At 26.7% G+C, this 12350-nt stretch overlaps 1 protein-coding gene across 4 annotated transcripts; it reads right to left on the bottom strand.

The window, feature by feature from the left end:
* Positions 1-111: 111 nt before the first annotated feature.
* LOC122711859 lies at positions 112-12255 on the bottom strand. 4 transcript variants are annotated; one of them, XM_043930999.1, is made up of 18 exons: positions 12198-12255; positions 11796-12068; positions 10084-11657; positions 7770-9063; positions 7379-7399; positions 7064-7285; positions 6707-6893; positions 6351-6614; positions 5847-6199; positions 5384-5636; positions 4829-4882; positions 4204-4509; positions 3748-4131; positions 3420-3681; positions 3129-3341; positions 2920-3054; positions 2658-2764; positions 112-2543 (listed from the first exon to the last, which is right to left on the bottom strand). In XM_043930999.1, exons 2-18 carry the CDS (start codon positions 12056-12058, stop codon positions 2292-2294), a joined length of 6144 nt encoding a protein of 2047 aa, XP_043786934.1. In that variant the 5' UTR covers positions 12059-12068; positions 12198-12255; the 3' UTR covers positions 112-2291. The 4 variants fall into 4 exon arrangements, with proteins under 4 accessions (XP_043786934.1, XP_043786935.1, XP_043786938.1 ...); XM_043931000.1 differs by having other exon boundaries at positions 2658-2716; XM_043931003.1 differs by having other exon boundaries at positions 10186-11657.
* Positions 12256-12350: the final 95 nt, after the last annotated feature.

The raw sequence follows: 12350 nt of genomic DNA, 5'->3' as shown, positions 1-12350 counted from the left end.
ATAATCAATAAAATTTATCTAAATATATATACATATAATATATGTATATTACAAACGTCAAATATATTTTCAATATCTTATTTATCAGGTAAAAAAAACAAACTACAAATATATAGTATGAATTATTTTTAATTAAAACGTTTAAGAGTATTTGTTGACAATACTTTTTATAGATATTATTAAAAAGCTGCCATTTATGCAACTGATTCTGCATTCTGTGTCTTTATCTATGGAACTATAATTTTTCTCTTGTGAGCAATACTTTAAAATCATTGAAAATGTATGAAAACATTTAAATATTATGCAACTCCATAAAGAAGTACAAGTTTTGGTTCTAAAATTATTTTTGAACAAATGGCATATCATATCATACTCAAGCCATTGCTTGAAAATCAACTATAAAAACTTATTGTAAATCAGTCGGTTTTTATCAAACATTTGCTCCTACGAAATCACAATAATTATTTAGAAACGAATTGCAGGACGTTCAAATTCTTAAAAATTTTAAATTCATTGAACACGCATATATTTCAAAAACATATTAATGATTACCCTGAGAAGCAAGAATGTTATATTATGTTGACACTTTTGATCAGTTCCCACAGTTCGTTGTACATAATAACAAAAATAACAATAACTACTTTCAAAATATTGTGATACATAATATTATTAAAAAATGGAGGACTTTTGATAAACGCTTAAAATAGGAAATTAAAAATTATCTTCTATAAAGATATTATGACACTATAGTTATGCCTCTTACACGCCTTACATCATAATCATTTTTTATAGATTACAGTAATAGTAATCATTCATTGTATATATTCATATAATATGTACAGTATATGTATCAATGATAAATACTTTGTTCAATTATTCTATATAAAAGAAATTGTTCTTTAAAAAAAAAAATATATATTGTTCATTAAGAACAGTATAAAGATAGAACAAAGTACTTAACACTGTATAAAACTTAATATTATTATAAATAAGAATACGTACAATGCAGTACGTTTGTCTATGTTGTACCCAAGCAAGTCCCGTAATCATGTGAACAAATATTTAGAATGAATTTTTGTTAGGACATTGGTTTAATATTAACATGTATTACTTAATACGCAAGATATTCATACAACATTCATACAACATACATAGAGATATCGCCCAAAGTATAAGAACTTGTGATATTCTTTTATTTATATATATATATATAAAGATAAAATTAAAAATTATCGCATGGAATGTCTGAAGTATACAAAAAGAATTCATCACATAAATTAAAAATTATCAATACAACAAAATGGACTTTGTGCGGATTTCTAATGCTTAATTCACATATTAATATAGTAATTTTACAAACACTGTTAAACAATTAAAAGAGAAAAATTTTAATACATAATTATAATCATATCATATCATATAATCGTATCATAATCATATAATAAAAATTCATTAATACTTTATTTGATTTTGATTTAAAAAGCGATAATTTGCTAATTACATGAAATATAAACTGACAAATTTAGATAGAAAAAATATAAACAAATAAAATTATTTTCAATTAATCTACAAACTGATTTGATACAGTATTAAATACTGTATTGATAATTAGAAATTCGTTGATATTTCATGATGTACATAGCAAAGAACAATCACTTTTCTTGACAATTGTTATGCACTAGGATTGTATTTTACTAATATTTATATTATTCATTATGAAAAATTGTTACATAGTTAATAGTAAAAATAAATACAGAAATGATACATTCTAATAACATAAAACTTATATCTCTATAAAAGTATACTTACAATTGTAAAAAAATGTTAGCGATAATTGAAGTTTTATTACAATTTATCTAAATGGCTTGAATTTTATACATACGTATCACATGCATACATTTGAAATAGTAGGTATGCTTTTACATTCATACATGTTCTCTTCTTCGAATTGTATTTATTGTTATTTTATAAATAATAACTAACAAATACTATAAGAACAACATGAATGTAAAGCAATATGTATATTATAAATAAATGCAAAAATTTGAAGTTCAAAAACTTATAAATATAAATAATCAAATTTAAAAATTTCGGATAGAACAAATCCGAATTGGAAACATTTAGTAAATTGTGACTGGGTGTTTACATTTACTAGATAATTAAATAAAGGAAGAAGTGAAAATTATGAACATCACTGGAATATCATATACAAAATTTGAATATGTTATCAATTTTTTGTGCAAAGTTATTGCATTTTATAAAGGACATAAGTACATTAATATACGCACGAACTATTTTTTTCGTGCTGCTTTTTCTGCTTTTCGTCGCATCCGTTCTATTTCTTTTCTCTCTTTGCGTTCCCGGTCTGCCTGTGCTCTAAGTTCTTTCAATTTACGTTTCAAATGTGATTTTTCTTCTCCACAAATACCAAAAGCTTTGAGATCACGAGATTCAAGTCTTAAAAGATTTCCACCATTAATTCCAGTTTCCAGAAAGCGTGATGCATAACGTTCCAAACCAATTCCTGATAACCACTGACAAACCTAATAAAATTTTTCAAGTAATAAATATAAACAAAATAATATCTATGGAATTTTGATAAAAATATTTTTTTTAGTAATTTTAAATATATATATATATATATAAATATAACTTACTTGTTCTTTGGACCAATCAGTAACTGGTGCATTCTGCCAAAAGTGAGACTTTTTGTCACCTAAACCAAATTCACTTGGATGAGGAGGCAACCAAACTTCACTCGTATCTAAATTAATAATATTTATGTGCATATGGGAAAGATGAAAATATAATGAAAAATATAATGAAAAATATATATATATATATATATATATATAAAAAGAAAGAAAAAAAATAGATTGTGAATTATTATTTGCATTGTATCATAAATATTTAAAGTACCTGTTTTAGATGGACTAGGATCAACAGCAGGTGGACTCACTGATCCACCAGAAGAAAGACTAGATGGTGAACTACCTGGATGATGCCAAGGTGTATTACCAATTAAATTTGATGAAGGAATAGTGGCTTTTTTTACTGTATAAATAAAAAATTCACTATAAAAAATTATTTTGAATAAATTACATATTAGATATATTATAAAATTTTACCTCTTTGATTGGCTTCATTTACAGCTTGTCGTATTTCTTCTACTAAATGATGGGTAACTAAAGTTGGATCACTAGAATGTGGATTATTTAAATCACTAAAGTCTCCAGAACTTTCTCTCGATGAAGATATGTCATTTCCACCAAGCCGTCTTTCTCTTTCTGCTAAAACTTGTTTTAACTGTTCTGCAAATGATGCTGGTGGTCCAGTTAAATCTATGAAGAATAGATAATAATTTTATATTTAAAGTTACATATAAATTATATCCAAAAAAAGAAAAAAAAAAGAAATACTTTTTTGAGATTGTGGCCAACTTTGTTCTGTCATAGCTCTAACTTGTGAACTAATAGTACTATGTTGTCGAATTGTTGTCGGATGCGTAGGTTCCATATGTTTACTTTTCAATGAACTAATTGAAGAACTACTAGAATAGGAACTCAAATTTGATTGTTTTGATGTTAAATCGTTTGGTGATCTGCTACTTGTGTCCTGTGAAAGTAATTTAGAAGATGAATCCTCATCAGTATTATCACCTGATTCATCCAAACCATAATCCTGAAATATTAAATCATTAAATAAATATATAATTTTTCTACATATACTAATGATTGTATTACATACAGAACTACTATTACTAAGACCGCCAGATCGTTTAGGAAGTTGTCGATTTGCGAGTCCTCCTCTACTGGCAAGTTCAGCTTTACTTTTTCCAGCCGAATTGTCAAGTAGTCGATGTGCAGGTACTGCTCGATCTAATTCTTCCTTGACTGGCAATGGAAGCGGTAATTTTCTTTCAACTGTTGCTGTTTTATCACCATCATCTGGACTACTAAGATCTGTTTCTGTATCTGAAAGTTGACAACTAGTTGATGAAGGAGGGGGAGGTAATTGTCGGCGCGACAACTGTGGTGTAACAATTCTAGCCGTAGTTCCATCATAAGGCAATCTTACTGGTAATCCAAATCTCCGTTGTGTTTCTGTTAGTTCTACTTCCAATGTAATTACCTATAATTATTTATAATTTTTTTATTATATATAAATTATTCTAATTTTCTTATTTTCTTAATGATAACATACCCTATCTTTTAAACTTTTAACAAGAGCATTATATTCTGTATCTTTCTCCTGTAATAATTGTTGATAAAATTCATCTCTAGCAGCGATATCTGTGCGTAATTCACGAGCTGCTCTTCTGGCTCGAGCATATTTTTGTTGTAAAGCAGCATTTTGTGCTGTTGCTTGAGAGAGCATTTCTCGTGCCGTTACTAAATCTTGTCTAGCAGTGCCTAAAGCTCTTTCAGATTCGTGAAGTCGTAAACCAGATTCGCGCAATTTTGCTGCATATTCTTCGCTTCCAGCTCCACTGTTTTCTAAGTCTACAAGCTATAAACAAAAAATTTTATTATAAATAATATACATAAATATATTAATATAAGTATTACGTAAATAAAACATATTAGTTTAATGTTTTTCAATAAATCATTTTATATTTTTTAATATTATTTATAGATGTTATTTATAATATTTATAATATTATTTATATATTAGAAATATAAAAACTATATAAAATGATAACAAATTTAACATACATACATTAAGCTGCACATAAATTCATAACTGTAAGTATATGATATACAAGCATATTGCATCAACAAATAAATATATGTAATAAATAACAAAATTTTATATCTTATGCTATTACCTTAGCTTTGAGTTTTTCCACCTCTCCATCTGCTAATGCTAGTTTATACTGACTCTGCAAGCAGTGAACAACGAACACAGTGCATAAGCAACACCAAAATATATTCACACTTATAAACTTATGATGGAGTGCTTATAATATAGCGTTTATATAAAAATAGCAATATAAACATATATACATACATACATATACATACATATATATATATATACAAAATATTATAATGCATATGTTCATATAACAATGTATTTTATGCAATATTTTATATAAAATTAATAAAAATGAATATACAATTAAATATTTTATGCAATAACAAAATATTGCAAAATATAAAATTATAATATTTCTAATTTAAAATATCTTTCTCAAATAATGAGACTATAATATAATATAATATACATTTTTCATTAATTACATTTATAAAAAAAATAAAAATAAGAAATACTTCTATATAAAAGCTACTATAACCAAATTATACATAAAATTATGCAAATTACATATGTGCTTCATACTATACATCCATCTTGTTGACAATGTTGACAAAAAACATTTTACCTCTTGTAAAAGCAATCTTAAACTGTCGACATCACTTTGCGTTGTCGCAGATGTATGTGGTGGCATTGATGAACTGAGGATAGGAGATCTACTGCGACCAGAAGGTAAATAATTTTCTATAGGACTTTGAGGAGGTTCCCCTTCCGAACACGATGACATAGCTGGAGAACCTGGTATTCCTCCCATACCTCCAACAGAAATATCTTCACTGCCTCGTTGACTATCAGGTGAAGCATCCGAGAAATTAAGTTTTCTGGAAAAATATATTTATTTTAAAACTTCTTAAATAATTTGATCAAATTTTTTATTTATTAAAAATTAATTTCCCTCAGCCCTTCAAGAGGCTACGAGCCATCATTGAAGTGGCCAAAAATTTTCGTCATAGACATTAGCGAGCAAGGATAAATCATCATAAAGAAATCATTTTTAAATAATATATGAATTTGTTGATTTTAAATCATACCTAGCAGAGTTAGCTTGTTCTCTTTCTTTATCTGCTTGAAGACTTTGTCGAATTAGCATAGCCACTTCTGAATTTGGATCACGTTCTCTACCAATTACAAAACGTACGAGTCCTGAAGTATTACGAAGAACACTAGCTGCATATGCTTGTGTGACTCCAACTAGAGATTTACCATCCACTTCAACGATTTGATCGTTTACTTGTATTCTGCCTTCTCGTGCAGCTGCTCCTTTTTCTGTGATTGTTTTAACAAATATACCTAATTTTTCTAGCCCTGCATCTGCACCAACACCCATTCCAATAATACTTAAACCAAGACCTTCTGGACCTTTCATAAGCTCTACTGGAAATACCTAATAAATTTTTTATTATATATAATATATATTATTATATCATGAAATATTAAATATTAAGAGTATGCGTATGCGTGTGCGCGTGCAATAAATATACACTTATAGATTTATATTTATACATTTAATAATTTGATTTAAAAATTGATTTTACCTCCATTTTTTCAACTCGTTTCTCAAGTTCATATTCTGCACTAGCAGCAACAGGATCTACATCTTCATTTCGTCGATCGTATTCATTTACTGAATGTGTTGAATAAACTCTCATTGGTTTCGTATCAAATGAAACTTTAGACATTTTTTTAATGGGTATATTTGTTGGATAATCATCTTTCTCATCGTCTGATTCTGGTATTCCTGCAACTTCCATCCAAAAATGACCATCTTCAAAATAATGTACACCATTTTCAACCAATATCTAAAAAAATGTAAATTTAATTATATTTTGTTCTTAAATTATATTTAAGAATTAAATTATTTAATAAATATAAATTTTATTTATGATCTTACAACTTTGCCTGGTGTTGGAGGAACGTATTCGTCTTGATGTTCTGTTTCTGTATCATCGTTAATTTCGTAAGTATCATTCAAACTATTAACAGATCCAAGTAAACCACTTTCACTACCTGTTACAGAACCCACTTGACTCTCTGTTAACGAGTCTATCGTTAAATCGCTACGTGATCTATGAGACAAACTAAAAAATCATATAAATTTAGTATTTTCCAATGAAAATCCATTAAAATTTTATGTTAAGTTATATCACTATATATACAATTAATAAAAGTTAATAAAAATCAATACATAATATTAACTGCAAAATAGTTTTATAAAACATAAAAAACATAAAAGACTAAACTGATTCACCTATAATCATTAGTGGTGCTATTAATAAGACTGGTATCAGGAGCAGACAAGACATCAGAAAGCCAATCTGGTGTGTTATCTTGATCATCCTTTTCCCTCTCTTTATCAATTTCTTTATTTTTATCAATAGATTCTTCACTTACAACTTCAGCATGTGTAGTAGGTGATAATAATCTTGCTATTTCTTGAGCTTCTTCGTCTGATAATAAAGCTGATCCTTGTCTAATTGATTATTCATGTGATTCACGATGCTTTTATAATTTAACATCATAATCAATGAAGTAAATATTAACGAAACAATAACAATTAACTTACCTTATTTTTTTCTCTAGGATGCTGTTTTGTCCCAATTTATTATGAGTTTGTTTGAAGTCACATTCAAATAAACATGAATAGAAGAAAACATTAGAATTTAAAATAAAAAAATAAAAGTTATTAAGCTGTTTGCAAATTACTATAAAATGATTTGTTATAATTAGAATTATCATAATATAAAATATAGAGATGTATTTGAAAAAATCTATGTGAAAATTCTAGTACATTTTATATATATATATATATATTATAATTTTAACTATAATATATATATATATTATAATTTTAACTATAATATTACTATTTCATTCTTATAATATAATTTTTTCATTGTTTTTGTTAAGAATTCATTTTTATATTCAGTTTTAAACTATTTGCTTAAATAGCTTACCGTGAACTTAACAAATTTTCTGCTTCATCAGCTGTCATAGTGTCTGGTGTTACAGGAATTGTTTGATTTGTAGTAGCTTTAGAAAAATTTTCTATAACAGTTTTAGAATTAATATGTTCCATGGTATTTTTTGCATCTATTGCTGATATATGCTCCAGATTTGTAATAGTTTTAGTATCACTAGAATCACTATCATCATGAATACTACTTTCAGATATAATATGTTCGTTTAATTGTTTCTTTTCTGTATGATGCAAAGTTACAATAGCAGGTGATACATTTTGAGACATATTAACTTGTTGAATTGTATTTGTAAAAGTATTTTCCTGTAATCTCAATTTTGCCAGTTCAGCTTTTTGTTTTTCTTGCTCCCATGTTGTTTGTGGTTGATTTAATTCTTCTGTACTTTTATTTAGAATATTACTTATTGTTTGAGAATTGGATTTAGGTGATGATACTGCATCACCTGCTAATGTTATAAATTCCTTCTTATTATTTGTTTTTGATATAAATTTAGATATATTTTCTGAGTGTAATGAAACATCATTTAATTCAGTTTCTTTGTCATTCAATTTTTCAGATGAATTCTCAGTATTATGAACATTTGAAACTATTGAACATTGACTTGTATTTAAACTAACTTTTTCTGTTTGATCTACTTTATTATCTATTTCAGCAAAACTTGAACGTTTTCCGGAGACTTCTTCTTTATTTTTTGCTAGCTTTTCACGTACAGAGATTTTAATTTGATCATTTTTGGCATTGGATACAGTTTTTTGACATACAGTTTCAGAAAATGTATGTTTTTCATTGTTAATATTTGATTTTGACTTATTATCTAAAATTATATTTTGATTTTCTTCTGTATTCATTGAATTTATTCGTACATGATCTTGGTTACTTTCTTGAGATATTTTATTATGGCAACTTTTTGCTGAATCAATTTTTATTAATGTATTTTCTTCTATATTTATTTTTACTTGTGATTTAATTTCATTGTTTTGAGAAGAAATTTCTTGATTTTGTTGTATTTTCTTTACATATGGCGAAGGTATTGGTATATCCTTATGTTCTAAAGGTGGGTATTCTTGATCTGAGCTGACAACAGATGGTGGTCGTGGTCCCAGACCAGCAGCTTGAAGATCAACACGTACATGAGATCGTCGAATAACTGTAGTAGTATCTGATTCATTGAATTTTGAATTTTTTTCTAAACTATCCTTTTCAGCAATAGATTCCATATATGCTGCAGGTTTTTCTTGTTCTTCATGTTGTAAATCATAACTGTTACGACCTTAAAATATCGGAGTATTATATTATTATTTATAATAGAAAATCCATATGCTAAAATATGTATATTAATTTTTAAGAGAAGGTATAAAATACCTCGGCAATCAATGCAAAGAAGACGGAGACACATGGTATTTATATTTATATATATATATATATAAATATAAAATAATAAACAACTTATAAAATTAAAATGAAAAATTATATGCATAATAAAACATTTGGTTCAAGTTTATTCAGTTTTTTAAATTAAAATTATAATTTTGAATGTTTTAAAACTTTTCATAATATATAAAATCTTAGATAAAAATGTATTGAATAATAAATAAAATAAGATACATATTTTATAAAAAATTAGAAAATTATTTTTAAAAAATTAATTTTATAACAAAATTAATTATTATTTTAAAATAAATTTCTAAAAACACAATACAAAAGATTTAATACATTATAAGATAATTAATCCATTTATATATATATATATATATATATATATATTATATAAGTTCAATTTCATAAAATAATTATTGTAAAATTAATATTAAAATTAATATTAATTTTGAATAATTTTTTTTTATAAACACTGGTAAACAAAATATTAATATATGTAAAATACTTTTCTGAAATAAATGATGTGAAGTAGAACCAGACAGAAGCAGAACAGAATATACAGATTTCTATAAATAATACCGATGAACCAGTAGGAGGAATTAACATCAAGAAGAGGAGGAAAGGGGAAAGGAGGAAAGTTTCCTCTTATACTGTTACTTTTTAGAATTTTGGCACATAGCCATAATAAAATTGCAAAATTTAAATATATTGAAATAATTATTTTGTAATAATTAATAAAATATATAAAAATCAATTATTAAAAGATAAATTTAAATTAAATTTGTTTGTATATACATATATATATATATATACACACACACACAAAATATATTTACTATTATACATTTCTATATAGATGTGAATTGTATTATTGGAAATTAGTCATATATATATCATCATATATATACTATACCAGTTTGAAACTTTTCTGACATTTCCTTATCTGCCTTCTCTTCTTTACTATCCTTAGAAGGAGAGCTAGGGGAGCTCATACTAGAAGATGCACTATCCGTACCTCCAGAAGGTGGTCTCAATTCCGGATCCGGAGATTTTGACGGTTCCACTTTTTTTTCTTCTAATAAACTATCTTTTTTTCTCATTGTATTTATACATGGTCTCGCCCAATCTGGTCGTGGATCAGATCTTATCACTTCGCTTTTAATTTCCATTTCTTCTCTGGCACATTTTAAATCTGTAGCTTTCTTTAAAATTTCATCATTTTTGGCTAACCATTCATTTCTCCACTCAGATGTTTTAGGTGGTGAACGTATAACGTTTGAAGGATAGTTTAGATATTCAGGAGCATCAAGTAAATCGCTATCTTTTTTTGTTTTACTTTCTACAGTCATACTAATAATATTCTCTATAGACATACTTCGTATTGGACTAGATATGTCAGAATTTTTTTCACAGGAGGAAATATGTGATTTTGTTTGTGAATAAATATCAATACTTGAACTTGCAAAAGTACTTTTAAGACATAAACTACTTTCAGCATTGTTAATATTTTTTGAATGATGTGTTGAACTATTTTTTGATGTATCAGCATTTCGGCAATGTATTTTTGCTGTAGTATTTTTCTGCACTACTGCATATTCTGGCATGGACACATCTTGCGTCTTTTCTAACATAGGACTGGAAACATTTTTTGAAATTTCTCGTTGTTCTTGATTTTTTTGGAAATTTTTATTTTGTATATTTGTACTTTTTTGTACAACTGCATATTCAGGTATTGTTGATGAAGTATCAAAATATTTATTTATGGTAGCATATTCTGGACTGCTAGGAATATCTGGAGGAGATACTGCTGCTATACTAGCTGGTCTTTCCTTTTTTGTATTTGAAGTAGAAGAATTTCTTGTTGGTGGTGGTGGTGGAGGTGGAGATATAACTGATGATCTAACAGAACAAAAGCTTGCAGATCTTGTGGCTGGATTAGCAGAAATATCTGCTGATCTTTTTGTTTCATTATCAGTATTTGTAGTATTTTGTAAATGTCCTACAGAAGCGGTTTCAACATTTACTTTATTTGCACTCTGATTTAATGAACTTTGAACTAAAGATCTATTTGGGTCTGAATTGTATCTACTTGGTCTTGTTTTTGAAAAATGACTAGTCCAATTTTTTTGCTTTTCAATTAATTCTTTTGAGTTCAATCTTCTTTCTGGTTTTTCTGGTTTCTCCGGTCGATCATCCAAACGATTTTCTTTGCCATAATTTTTGTCAAATTTCCCTAATCCTGTTCGTGATTTATGTTTATCTGATATATTATCTAAACCATGATTGTGACCATTTTCAAAATGTCTTTCAGCATTTAAGGTTGGTACACTTGCACTCCAATTGCTCAAGTGATCTCTGGTTCCTGGAGGTGATGGTGATCTAGGACGTGGTGATCTAGCTGGAGATGTACAACCTGATCCAGAATTTGCAGAGCTAGAACGTGATCTTAAGCCATGCAAATTACTAGGCTTTGTAATCCTATCCACCCTATACAAAATCATACAAAAGTATGTTTTTAAAAATAATTAAATATGTAATATGAAATAATAAATATGTAAATATGAAATAATTAATTATTTCTTATATATTTTTTTCATATTTATTTATTTATTTTTATATACTTACGGTTTATTTGGTTTATTTTCTTCTCCAAGTTTTTCAAAAAGTGCACGTGCATTATTAAATCGAGCTACATGACTTTCAGTTCTCACAACTGTAACTTGTGTTGGAGATTCTTTTAAAGGCACAGCTGGTTCCTTGAAACCATCTGATAGAATATTATTTGTCCTATGACTTAGATTATCCAATTGTGGTTTTGACTGGAAGATATTTGCAATGGCTGAAACTTTTGAGCCACCAACTCGTTTCTTTTCTTCTACTGTTGCCATGACTTATTTCCTTTAATAAGAAAGTAAAATAATATAACATTTAAAAATTGTTTCAGTTTATAAATTAAATATAACAATTTTTTTTATAAAAATAATCTTATTATTATTATTATTATTATTAAATCATTATTATCTGTACCTCTCTTTTATAAAAATGATGAGAGTTTTACAATTTAATGTATTTCAGCCCATTGTCATTCATATATTTTTTATATTTATCATGTTTTTATATATTATTTTTTTCATCTGAAAAAAATTATATTAATATACATAATATAAAAATAATTGATTA

This window comes from Apis laboriosa, unplaced genomic scaffold (genome assembly GCF_014066325.1).
Source record: "Apis laboriosa isolate Shangri-la unplaced genomic scaffold, ASM1406632v1 scaffold18_cov149, whole genome shotgun sequence".
NCBI classification, from domain to species: Eukaryota; Metazoa; Arthropoda; class Insecta; order Hymenoptera; family Apidae; genus Apis; species Apis laboriosa.
Note: the sequence above shows the minus strand (reverse complement) of the source record. Positions and strands in the feature narration are given on the sequence as shown.

Coding starts and splice junctions, on each gene's coding strand:
- LOC122711859 (XM_043930999.1), bottom strand. CDS start 12,058: ATGGCAACAGTAGAAGAAAAGAAACGAGTTGGTGGCTCAAAAGTTTCA. Junction 6,615..6,706: donor CTCCAACACCAGGCAAAGTT/GTAAGATCATAA, acceptor ACATTTTTTTAG/ATATTGGTTGAAAATGGTGT. Junction 3,055..3,128: donor AAATGAAGCCAATCAAAGAG/GTAAAATTTTAT, acceptor TTATTTATACAG/TAAAAAAAGCCACTATTCCT.